Here is a 13133-nt window from a genome sequence, read left to right as displayed (position 1 = left end):
AGCTTTGTACTTCTGGGTGAAACCAAAAATTACAGAAAAGAACATTTGGTTGCACAAAGTAGTCAGAGATTGTACTGATAATTATGATTTAACAAAATTTTGATCTTGCCACGTGAAGGTGCTGCTCTCATGATGATGGGTTCCCTTTCCTACAAACCAACATCCATAAAACACACTTGTTAGAATTATGATACATTATTTAATTCAAATATATTTTAATTGATTGATGTTGGCCATATCTTTAGAATATTTTTGGATTATAGAAATTCGAAACACAGGACAAAAGACAAAAGATCAGCAGAGAAATAAATAAGATGACATACCGTAACCCCAACCTGGCTTCTGCTTACAGTTGACACTGCCACGCCCACTGTTAATGAAGTAAAAACAATGTTTTAAGACACAAGACATAACACAGACATCACCAATCGCGTGGTTTGAACTGTAGTGAGACTGATTACATGCCGTATTCCAGCTATTTTAAGAGGCAGGATTGTAAACATTTGAACTCCACTTCCAACAATCATGATAAAATATTAATTAACAATATAGATTTTCCAGAGGCTTTTTTAAGAATAACTAGTCAATAATATATATGCCAGAGAGTGCCTTTTTAAGATGAACTAGTCACACAAGAAGAATATTGCAAAATATACTTGCACCAAAATTTATTAATCTAAAATGTTGTCCAGTCAACTTCGAATGTTATGTATAACAATTCTTAATTTCTTTTATCATTTTTGCTTTAATCAATATACAGGTAAAATTTAATAGCACCAACCTGAGCAAAAGGAGCAGCCTGTTTAGGGCGATTCTTGCATTGTGAGAAGCACCATCTCCTCTTGGCACTGGGTGCAAAAAAATCTGAAACAAGTTCCCTCTGGGACTCTATGCTAGCCTGTAATAAATAAAATCATAAATACAATGAGTAAATGTGCCCTATGCTGATGAAGACCAACTCAAAAAACTTGAAGTTTTACATTAGCATTAAGATGCAACTGGTGATACTGGATCAACCGCTTCGCACAATTTCCTGGAACAAAATTCTGGGGTCCATTATTTAAACCTTTTCCCATGAAATTCTGGCATCCAGAACACAGGGAGCTTGATGTGCTGAAAAGAAAACACATACAAATTAATCTTCCAGCCTGGACTTTCAAATTAGCAATATTGATTTGGTACTCCAACACTTGTATATGATTACAAAACATTTTAAACTGCTCAGAAGCTTTCTCCAAGTAAATACCAGATACCTTAATAATGTTAGTATCCTACTCTCAATATTAAAAAGGGAATTCTCCTATCAAGCTTGAAAGAACAAGCTAAACCTTATATTTTGAGTTAGATTTTTACAGTTACCTACCGAAAAAATTCTATAAAAGAGTTTTAGCTTATACATCATTCCATACCTAGGAACATAAATTACCAACAAAACCAAAACCAAGAAACCATTCTCCTACATAAAAATAATTAACAATATAATAACTATATACAATAAGAGCAGAGAGGGTTTATTTATAAGATAATTAGCAAATATATACGAGGGTTTTTTGGTTGTTTGTATTAAATGCCTAGAAAAATACATGATAAGCTAGTAACTAGTAAGGAGGTTTTCACTATAGGATATTGGCACAAAGATATGCAACTTAAGTGTCTGTATGTGTATTTTGATAAAGATAGCGTTGAACAGCTTTTTTTATTTGATAATGAACTACAATACTTAAACTAAAACAATGCAAGTAAATGTCCTACAAAATAGCAACTAAACAACTGAAGTCCTACATCATCTCAAAGACTAACGTTTATTCAGCAACGCCCTTTCCAGTTCTTTAGACCACGTCAACACGATCCAAACAAACTTTGCACGACAGTTTAATTAATAGCAACTAAGAAATAAATAAACCAGCTTCCCAAGTTTAGATTAAACGACCCAACAAACTCCCCCTTAATCTAAACTTGTCTTAACAAACCTTCTTACTCCAAGTAAGGGGTCATTTGTTAAATCTGAATCATTTTTTCTGTACGATTAAAATTCTGAACGATTGACAATCTGAATGCTGGACTGTTAATCCTGTTTGGTAAATAAATATCAAAATTTCTGAACGATAATATTTGTTGATCATATCCTTACGTATATGTAAAAATTAATTTGTATTTTAATCTTAATAATCAAATAACAATTTACACATATTTTGAAAATTTAATAATAAAAGCATACATATATTTTGAATAAATATAATCCTCTTAAAGATTTAAAGAGTAAACAATATTTTCAGTCGTAAACATGAAAAATATATGTAAGTTTAATTTTAAAATTATTAAACAAATTTTAGACAAATGTATTCATATTAAAATCCACATTATTATTTGAATATAAACATATTTTAAACTAAAAATATAAGTATAAATGTTAAATAAAATTAATATATGGCATGAAATTTTAATTTTATACTTTTTTTAAGAAAATCACGTATGTAGTATAAATAAATATATTATATTTTTGTATTATGATCTAGTGGCTTGATATCACCTGATAAAACTTACTATATCCTAGTTATATGAACCATCGAGCTATATTTTTTTGAATGAGTCATCCAGCTAAATTCTTGGCTCATCAAGCTAACATAAAAATTTATCAAACAATCTGGACAGGTGATTCAAGTCTCGTCCAGTACTTTTGGTATGGTACAGGGTTAACAAATGACCCCTAAGTCTCTCATTCGTTCAAATCTGACAGCGTTTAGTGCCTTAGTTAACGTCTGCCCTCTGCTCGTCTGAGCATATGTGCTTCACGATTATGTCCCCATTTTCAATGCATTCTCTTATGAAATGAAACCGGATGTCGATATGCTTACTTCTACCATGAAAAACAGGGTTTTTTGCTAAGTCGATGGCTGACTTATTATCTATAAACAATGTCACAGGTTGTATATATAATCCTGTAATCTGAGACAGCAGCTTCCTTAACCACACTGCTTGACAAGAGGCTGCTGTTGCCGCCGTGAATTCTCCTTCGCACGAGGAAAGGGCAACGCACATTTGTTTCTGTGAATTCCATGTTATCAGACTTTTGGTGAGGTAGAAAATCATGCCCCCCGTACTTTTCCTGTCCTCCACATTTCCTGCAGGTCACTATCAGAGTACCCAATCACCACATTGTTTTTCTCATCTTTTGTGTAGACTAAACCCAAATCCATCGTTCCCTTGACATAACGTAAGATACGTTTCACTGCATTTTGATGCATCAGTGTGGGCCTCTCCATAAATCTGCTAACAATGCCTGCTGAATAGGGTAGATCAGGACGTGTCTGAACTAGATATCTCAGCCCGCCTATCATGCTTTTAAAATTAGTAGAGTCGACTGGCATGCCTTCTTCATCTTTGTTGAGAATCTCCTTGGGATGTATTGGCATTTTAGTTGAGTTATAGTACAGCATTCCTGCCTTGTTAAGAATCTTCTTTGCGTATCCAGTTTGCTTCAGTTGAATGTACCCATTACCTTGCTCACTTCAATGCCCAGGTAATATGTGAGTTTTCCCATATCGCTCATATCAAAGCTTTTAGCCATCTGTTCCTTGAATTCTTTAATTTGGACAGTGTTTGAGCCGGTTACCAGCAAATCATCGACATAAACGCCTACGATTAGCACTTCTTTTCCCACGTGCCTTGTATACACAGTTTGTTCATAGGCACATCTGACAAAACCTAATCCTTCCAGACACTTGTTTAATTTTGAGTACCAGGCTCTTGGGGCTTGTCGTAGTCCGTATAGAGCCTTCAAGAGCTTATAAACAAGGTGCTCTCTTCCACGTTTAACATACCCCTCAGGCTGCTTAACGAACACTTCCTCGTTGATTTCCCCATTCAAGAATGCAGTCTTTACATCGAGGTGGTGTACCTCCCAATTTTCTTTTGCTGCAAGTGCTAATAGTAGCCTGATCGTTTCAATACGAGTAACAGGGTGAATACCTCATCGAAATCCACCCCTTTCTTTTGTACGTATCCTTTGGCTACAATTCTAGCCTTGTGTTTTATGATGTTCCCAGCAACATCTCGTTTCAATTTATAAATCCACTTGAGATCAATAGCTTTACGTCCCTTTGGCAATTCAGTTAGTTCCCATGTGCCATTTCTTTCAACAGCGTCCATTCGACTTGCATTGCCTTCTTCCACTCGTCTCCTTTTGCTTCTTGAAAAAATTGGTTGGCTCATCTATTCCCATGAGATACAGTTCATCATCTTCCAGCTCGACAGGTTCAGTAGAATCATATATTTCACTAAGAGTTTTGAATTTCATAGGTTGCTCATCCTCGGAACTGGAGTTTGTTACACTGAGGTTTGGCTCACTATGATCACTTATGTCTCCACTTTCTTCTGTTTCTGAATTTTGAGGCGACGTACTCGAACTCAATATCTGGTCACTGTCTGTACTTTCATCAGCCACTTTTGCTTCTTGGAAACTTGGTGTCCCTTCTTCAAAATTGTTGTTGGCATTTTCCTCTCGATAATTTGTAACTACACAGAAATTTCCAGATTGCATTATTTACATCATTTTCTTTGCACCAGTCCCATGTTTTCATTTCTTCGAAGATGACATCACGACTCACATAAATTTTCTTTGTGACAGGATCAAAAAGTCTGTACGCCTTTGTGCCCGGTTCCTTGACTAGGTGAATTACAGCTCTGCTCCTGTTATCGAGTTTTTTTAGATTTACATGTGGTTCCTTCATGTGGGCCAAACAACCGAACACCCGGATATGATCTACGTGATGCTTTTTCTCCGACCAAGCTTCATAAGGGGTAATGCCCGTAATTGCACGTGTAGGAAGTCTATTCAGTAAATAAGTTGAGTGTCTAATTGCCTCCCCCCAGAAGTAGTTTGGCATATTCTTTTCCTTGAGTAAGCTTCGCGACATCTCAATCAAGGTTCTGTTACGCCGTTCAACTACTCTGTTTTGCTGCGGAGAGTATGGGGCATAAAAGTGGCGATTAATCCCAGCCTCCTCACAATACTGGGTAAAGTCCCTTGAGGTAAATTCTCCACCATTATCCGATCTGAAAGTACGTATCCTCTTTCCTGGGCTATTTTCAACCAACATGCGAAATCTTTTGAAGGCATTAAGAGTTTCACTTTTATTTTTCAGAAGGTAAGTCCACATAGCTCGACTGTATCATCAATTAAGACAAAAATATTTATTACCTCCAGGAGTGCAAGGTGTAATTGGACCACAGAGATCTCCATGCACCAATTCGAGTGGTATGGTGGCTGAGAACTTTGATTGATTTGGGAACATCTTTCTGATCTGTTTTGACATAAGGCAGCCAGTACAAATTTCATCTGGTTGATTGATAGCAGGCATCCCGTGTACCATGTTGGTTGAGGACATGAGCTTCATGGCCTTGAAATTGACATGGCCAAGGCGTGAATGCCACAGCCAGTTTTCATTTTCGCATCGTGCTATCAGACATTTTGCATCGCCACTGTAAATTATCATTTTATACAGTCTATTCATGAATCGTTTAACTTTCATAAGTAGGTTACCTTGTAAATCTCGAACCCACAAGAACTCACCTCTGATCATTACGTTATACCCCTCTTCAGCAAGTTGCCCGAGGCTAATTATATTACTACGTAAAGAAGGGATGTAGTATACCTCTTTTAATTTCCTGTCTTCTCCATTTTTGCATCTCAACGTGATTGAACCCTTACCCTTGATTTGCACAACTGAACCGTCACCAAATTTTACTTGACCCACAATGCTTTCATCTAGTTTGTCAAATTTTGAGTACTCCCCAGTCATGTGATTACTTGCGCCATTGTCTAAATACCATAGGTTAGATTCCACATGTTTCCCCTTGTCGTCTTGATTCAAATTTAGCCTCACACGTTCCTCGTTGATTAACATACTTACTTTCTCGGTTTCATTACTCTCAACCAATAATAGTGCAGGCTCTCATCGGATATTTGTGCCATATGTGCCTCTTCCTTTACTTTCTCTGTCTCGCTTCGGTTTCTTGCACTCAGCGGCATAATGCCCGTAGGCACTACAGTTGAAGCAACGGACCTTGCTTTTATCTCGTGCGCCGCGGTTGTAATCTTTCCCACGAGTTCTCTGCGAGCTCTCACTGTTGCCTTTGTATGTACGCTTGGCCCATTCCTCCCTTGTGAGCAGCAGCTTACTCTCATCTTTTTCTCATTCAATCCATTCCTCCCTGGTGAGTAATAGCTTATTTCCACCAGTTTCCACTTGCCCTTTGAGGCGTTCTTCATGGGCCTTAAGAGAGCCCACGATTTCTTCTACTGTCATGGAGTCCAGATTGCCAAATTGTTCTATAGTAGAGGCAATTGTAAAAATTTTGACGGAACTGCACGCAATAATTTTTTGACCACGTAGCTTTCAGCTACTTCCTCTCCTAATTCCCGAATGTTTGTGACCAATCCTGTCAGTTTCATACTGAAATGATCTACAATCTCTGTGTCCTTCATCATCATAGACTCGAACTCCGTCTTAAGAGTCTGTACTTTCACCGTTTTGACGCGCTCCGCACCTTGGCACGTCACTTTAATTGCATCCCAGCTTCCTTGGCGGTTTCCTTATCTGCAATGGATAAGAGGACATCTTCTGGTATGCCCTGGTATATTGCTGCGAGAGCAATTTTATCTACCTTGTCTTCAACCACCGTCGTTTTGGGATCTTTTGGTGATATCGCTTCCCAAACTCCATGGGCCTACATATATACTTTCATTTTCATAGCCCATGCTGTGTAGTTTGCTCGTGACAACATTGGATAACTCAAGCTGATCGTTCCTTCTTTAATCTTCCCCGACTCCATCGTTTGTGTCTTGGCATGTACTTGGGCTTCAACTGGACGACCAAAGCTCTGATACCAGAATATTGGCACAAAGATATGCAACTTAAGTGTCTGTATGTGTATTTTGATAAAGATAGCGTTGAACAGCTTTTATTATTTGATAATGAACTACAATACTTAAACTAAAATAATGCAAGTAAATGTCCTACAAAATAGCAACTAAACAACTAAAGTCCTACATCATCTCAAAGACTAACGTTTATTCAACAACGCCCTTTCCAGTTCTTTAGACCACGTCAACACGATCCAAACAAACTTTGCACGATAGTTTAATTAAGATAGCAACTAAGAAATAAATAAACGAGCTTCCCAAGTTTAGATTAAACGACCCAACATAGGATACATTGAATTCTAGCCCTAACAACTACTAAATGATTCTTGCATCACACCTATAGCAGTAAATATTAATATTAATATAATAATGCAAATAAATTAAAATTATTATTATTATTATTATTATTGCTATTATTATTAAATTAATACACATATATGCAAAAACTACAAAAATAAAGAGAGTTTACTTATATATTTTCGTACGAAAATAATCAATAAGACAAAATAACTTGGCAACAAAATTTAAAAAACAAGATCCGTAATTATTCATCAAAAACAAAAGAGGCACGTTAATTATTTCCCTCAACGTACTACCTTCTTAATCTCATTGTTTTTCATACCAAAGAGGGCAAAATCCTGTCAAATCACAAGGTTAAAATTATTTTTACTATATTTTTGTAATATTATATTTTACATGACAGTTAAACTTTTGGAGCCATTTAATTGCATTTTAACAATAATCATATAAAAATCATCTTTTGAAGTAAAAGTTAAATTAATTTATTCAAATTAAATTAGGGGCTTTCACATGGGAATAGGGGAACAGGGGAAAAAACTATTAAAAAGTACTTTGATATTTTTTAACATAAACACCAAGTCAAATTGCTGAGTATGATGGAATCTGAGATGAAGAACATGCACAAGTTATGCCCCGATTTGGTACTAAATTTACGGTTATCTTCTAGAATGCACCAGTGGGCTACTCCACTCTGTGTGCATATATCGTCTTAATATTGAACCTCCAGCTGAACAGAAGATGCTTTCACAATGGAAAAAAACTATTAAAAACTATTAAAAAGTACTTTGATGTTTTTAACATAAACACCAAGTCAAATTGCTGAGTATGATGGAATCCGAGATGAAGAACATGCACAAGTTATGCCCCGATTTGGTGCTAAATTTACGTTATCTTCTAGAATGCACCAGTGGGCTACTCCACTCTGTGTGCATATTAGGCCTCCCCATCTTCACTGCTCGAACTACCAAGTATTGCTGGACTAGCTGAAACACAAGTACAGATGTGAAAGTCATTGACCAAAAACAGGGTGAAGTAACAAGATGTCTTCTCCTTTTTACTTCTCTTTTCTTTTTGCGCCTACCAGTATAGCTACCGATCATAACATTTCCCCAATATTTATCAATTTTTATTTGAAATAACCCTCTGATAATCTATTATTATTTATTTTCCTTTTCATTACTTAAGTAATAGAATATTTTCATTATGATTCAAATGCAACTTCAATAACCTATTGAAATTAATACAAAAATCATAGGGTTTCTAGGAAGTACACAACAAACCAACATGCCTCGAGTATAGAGAATTCGAGCTAGAACTCCAAAATACATTAAAAATCTTTTTCCCAACTTATTTTTACTTTAATATTTAATAACAGCATATTTCATGAAATTTAAATTTTGAAAAGTCCAACTTGATAGATATCCAAAATAATCCTATTAATATCTCTGATATCTAATTAATATCTAGCATAAGTACATATGTACATATTTATTTGTGAAAAAAATCCTTAGACAATGTTTCTAAAAGAAAATCAATATGGTCGAAACCTGTTACTATATAGTTTCTAGGAAGGCATATCAATAGCCAATATAGTTTATGGGAAGGAATATCAATAGCCAACATTGGCTAAAAATAATTTCTCGAAACTGGTCAAATAAACTGTATCATGAATTGAAGATGAAAAAAGAGGTATAAACTCATATTACAATCTCCAAACTTTTACAAATAAAATGGGAAAACAGTGATGGAAAACTTCTGTTGACTAGGGAGGAGTGGATCAAACGGAATAGCAGAGGAGGTGCAGAGGGGTCGTCCAGCCAAAGAAATCGTTGAAAGGAAGGTGGACGTGGGTTACGCGACAAAAGCAGAGTAAAATGCTATAACTGCGGCATATATGGTTACTTCGCTGCAGAGTGTCGAAAAACCGGGAGAGAAAAGGAACAAAAGTAAGAAATAAACATGGCACAAATCAAGGATGACGAGCTAGCACTCTTATTGGCCAAACACAGTAAACAAGGGGAAGAAATGGTGTTGCTAAATGAAGAAAAGGTTGTACGAAAACTTGTGCACGATGGTGAACGTGCTGATTCAAACCTGTGGTATTTGGATAATGGTGCGAGTAATCAAGTGACAGGATTACGATCAAAGTTTAGAGAACTTGACGAGGGAGTAACTGGGCAAGTGAGGTTTGGAAATGGCTCACCAGTTGAAATAAAGGGGAAAAGCCATGTGGTCTTTGCATGCAAAAATGGGGAAGAACACACCGTCCAAGAGGTAAATTATATCCATTTGCTTTGCAATAACATAATTAGTCTTGGAGAATTGTCTGAAGTTGGAAACAAAGTCGTCTTAAATGGTGAGTACTTGTGGGTGTTTGAAAAATCAAGAAAACGACTTATGAAGGTGAAAAGATCCCCTAATAGATTTTATAAAATAACTATAGAAACCAGTAAGCCTGCATTGTTAATCTCTAAGACAGATGAATTACCTGGTTATGGCATTCACTGGCCACATGAATTTTCAAGCTTTGACACTTATGCATTCTACACAAATGGTGCATGGGTTGCCGAAGTTTGAGAATCCAAAGACTATGTGCACAGATTGTTCGATGTCCAAACAGGTCAGAAAATCGTTCCCATCTCAAAGCAAATTCTGTGCGAAACAAGTGCTTGAATTGGTGCATGGTGATCTTTGTGGTCCGATATCTCCGGCAACAACTGGTGGCAACAGGTATTTTCTTCTTTTGGTGGACGATTTCAGTCCAATAATGTGGTCATATACTCTAAAAAGTAAGGATGAAGCCCTTAATACATTTAAGAAGTTCAAAGCACATGTTGAAAATGGAACAGACAAGCGAGTAAAGACTCTCAGAACTGATCGTGTAGGAAAATTTTGTTCTCAAGATTTTATAACATTATGTGAGGAAAGCGGAATAGAAAGACACTACAAAGCTCCCTACTCTCCACAACAGAATGGGGTGATGGAACGAAGAAATAGGACAGTGGTTGCAATGGCTAGAAGTATGCTGAAATAAATGAATCTACCTTTGACGTTATGGGGAGAAGCTGTGAGACACTCCATGTATATTCTCGACAGGTTACCCACGCGATCTCTAACTGGAAGGACTCTATATGAGGCATGGAAAGGAGATAAACCAAACATAGGCCATGTACGTGTCTTTGGATTTATGGCTTATATGAAAATCCCAGGGGTACACACTAAGAAGTTGGATGACAGGAGCAAACCAGTGATACATCTTGGAAATGAACCACGAACAAAGGCAATGAACCAGGAACAAAGGCATATCACTTGCTTGATCCTCAAAGCAATAAGATATTTGTAAACAGGATGTGGCGTTCGAGGAAAGGAAAACATGGCCATGGGATCAGCATAGAGAGGAAAATCGTGATCAACAGACCACGTTTGTTGTAGTTGGCCCTGATGTTCAGAATAGTGAAGAAACTGTTATTCAAAGGGGGAGAAGAAAGCTTTCAATCACAACAAACGAGTATGGAGTCTGAAAATGAAGCAGTGACTCCATCGACAAAAGGGAGCATGCCCATGACACCACAGATGACAGTAAACATAGACCATTCAGAGTCTACAAGCTCGGACAGTAGCAGTAAACCGCGACGTTACAAATCTCTTGCTGATATTTAAAATGAGACATAGGAAATTAAGCTCGATGATGAGCTTCTATTGATGGGAATTGATGAGCTAATGAGTTATAGCAATGCTGAGCGAAATGGAGTCTATTGAGCAGAATAAGACATGGACACTGACAGAATTAACGGCTTATCGCAAAGTAATAGGCCTGAAATGGATATACAAGCTGAAGAGGAATGCTAATGGGGAAATAATAAAATACAAAACAAGGCTCGTCTCCAAAATATACGTACAAGAGCAGGGGGTGGACTTTGACGAAATTTTTGCTCCGGTCACCAGGCTCAAGACTGTTCGCTTTCTGTTGGCATTGGCTACCAAGACCGATTGGCAGATTCACCACTTGGATGTCAAAACAACATTTTTAAATAGAGAAATTTAGAAAGAAGTTTATGTTGCTCAACCTTAAGGCTTTATTAAAGAAGGTCAAGAACACTTGGTGTATAGATTGATTAAGGCTCTTTATGGTCTGCATCAAGCACCACGTGTCTGGTATGCTAAACTAAACAAGTATTTTGAGAATCTAGGTTTTTCAAGGTACCCATATGAGCATGCATTGTACATCAGGAGTAATGGTGTTGAAGCTCTCATTGTTGGAGTCTATGTAGACGATCTCTTAATAACAGGTACTAAATGAATTTAAACAACGGATGAATGATTGGTTCGAAATGAATGATTTGGGGAGGTTGTCGTACTATCTGGGAATGGAGGTTCAACAAATGAAGGACTGTATAGAGCTAAAACAGTCAGCTTACACAAAGAAAATATTGGAGAAGGCTGGAATGCAAGCTTTTAACCCCAATAAATATCCTATGGATCCGAATGAGCATTTGACTAAGGACGAAGGCGGGAAACTGGTGGATCCAACAGAATACAAAAGCTTGGTTGGAGGACTTCGCTACCTTGTGCATACATGTCTCGACATGGCTATGCTGTGGGGATAGTCAGCCGTTTCATGGAAAAGCGCACAGTTCTTCATATGAATGCTGTAAAGCGTATACTCAGGTACGTCAAGGGTACAATTAACTACGGCGTGGTTTATTCGAGGGATATTGGAAACAATATGCTTACAGGATACTCGAATAGCGATTTTGGAGGACAAACAGATGACAGGAAGAGTACAAGAGGAATGGTATTTTATTAATAACCTCATCACATGGGTCTCACAGAAACAAAGGTGTGTGGCCTTGTCTTCGTGCGAGGCAGAGTTTATGGCAGGGACGACATCAGCTTGTCAAGCTGTTTGGCTGAGGAATCTGCTCAGCAAGCTAACAGGTGAAGATATGGGTCCAGTAATCTTGTACATTTCATGGGCGTAGTAAACATATAGACAAACGCTACCATTATATTCGAGAATGTGTTGAGAGAAAGGAGATCATTGTCAAGCATGTGAGTAGTGATATGCAACGAGCAGATTGCCTGACCAAAGCTCTCACTACTATCCAATTTGAAAGAATGCGCAGATTACTGGGAGTAATGGAGTTGCCTAAATAAGTTTCAAAACTAAGGGGGTGATTGTTGGAATTATTTTGAAACTTATAGATTGTTTTAAAATAATTAAAGTATGTGCATGTTGAATTAGTATGCATAGTCGTGGAGAAGTTTTAGAAATGGCATATGTAGACACGTAGAAGTAGAACTGCATTAGAAGAGTTAGTTGTTTAATGGTCCTTGTTTTTAGCTGCATATTCTATCATCTATCTATTTATATTGTACGCTTCAAATCAATAAAAACAACTTACACGCAAGTCTTTGTTTTTCTCAGTTTTACAATACACAGCTTATATATATTTGTATACATCCTGGCATTGAGTATAAACAAGAAATATGCACTATGTTGTTGAAAACCAACTCAAAAAAATAGAAATTTTACTTTAGCATTAAGTTTTACATCATTTATAACATGATATATATATAGCTAGGGAGATGATCGAAATACAAACAACTTTTAAAATTAAAGCTATAAACTAATATAAGCCACTAAGTCAATCTAATATAATCCAGGCACCACACATAATTGACCAACATCCTCCTGCACAAAATCTCAAGTTTCTAAACACATAAACTATATCATTTAATTATTTTTAAGTATAATTAATGGCATATGCATCATGAAAGTTAGATGTCCTTATTGAAACTATTTGTCATTCAATATTACTAAAAAATAAATTAGTATTGTCTATTAATCATGTCATCAATATAATAGAATAATAAGAAAATGAATTATAACCACACACCGTTTAGA

At 36.7% G+C, this 13133-nt stretch overlaps 1 protein-coding gene across 1 annotated transcript; it reads right to left on the bottom strand.

Moving 5' to 3' along the window:
- Positions 1-323: 323 nt before the first annotated feature.
- On the bottom strand, positions 324-5906 carry LOC141704579 (uncharacterized; the record flags this gene model as incomplete). Its single annotated transcript, XM_074507804.1, has 7 exons — positions 5201-5906; positions 4164-4515; positions 3500-3935; positions 3102-3395; positions 1364-1456; positions 759-898; positions 324-370 (listed from the first exon to the last, which is right to left on the bottom strand). Coding segments are annotated over exons 1-7 (2068 nt in total), but the record flags the coding sequence as incomplete, so codon positions are not given.
- Between the last annotated feature and the right edge of the window lie 7227 nt (positions 5907-13133).

This window comes from Apium graveolens, unplaced genomic scaffold (genome assembly GCF_009905375.1).
Source record: "Apium graveolens cultivar Ventura unplaced genomic scaffold, ASM990537v1 ctg8024, whole genome shotgun sequence".
In the NCBI taxonomy this organism is placed as follows: Eukaryota; Viridiplantae; Streptophyta; class Magnoliopsida; order Apiales; family Apiaceae; genus Apium; species Apium graveolens.
Note: the sequence above shows the minus strand (reverse complement) of the source record. Positions and strands in the feature narration are given on the sequence as shown.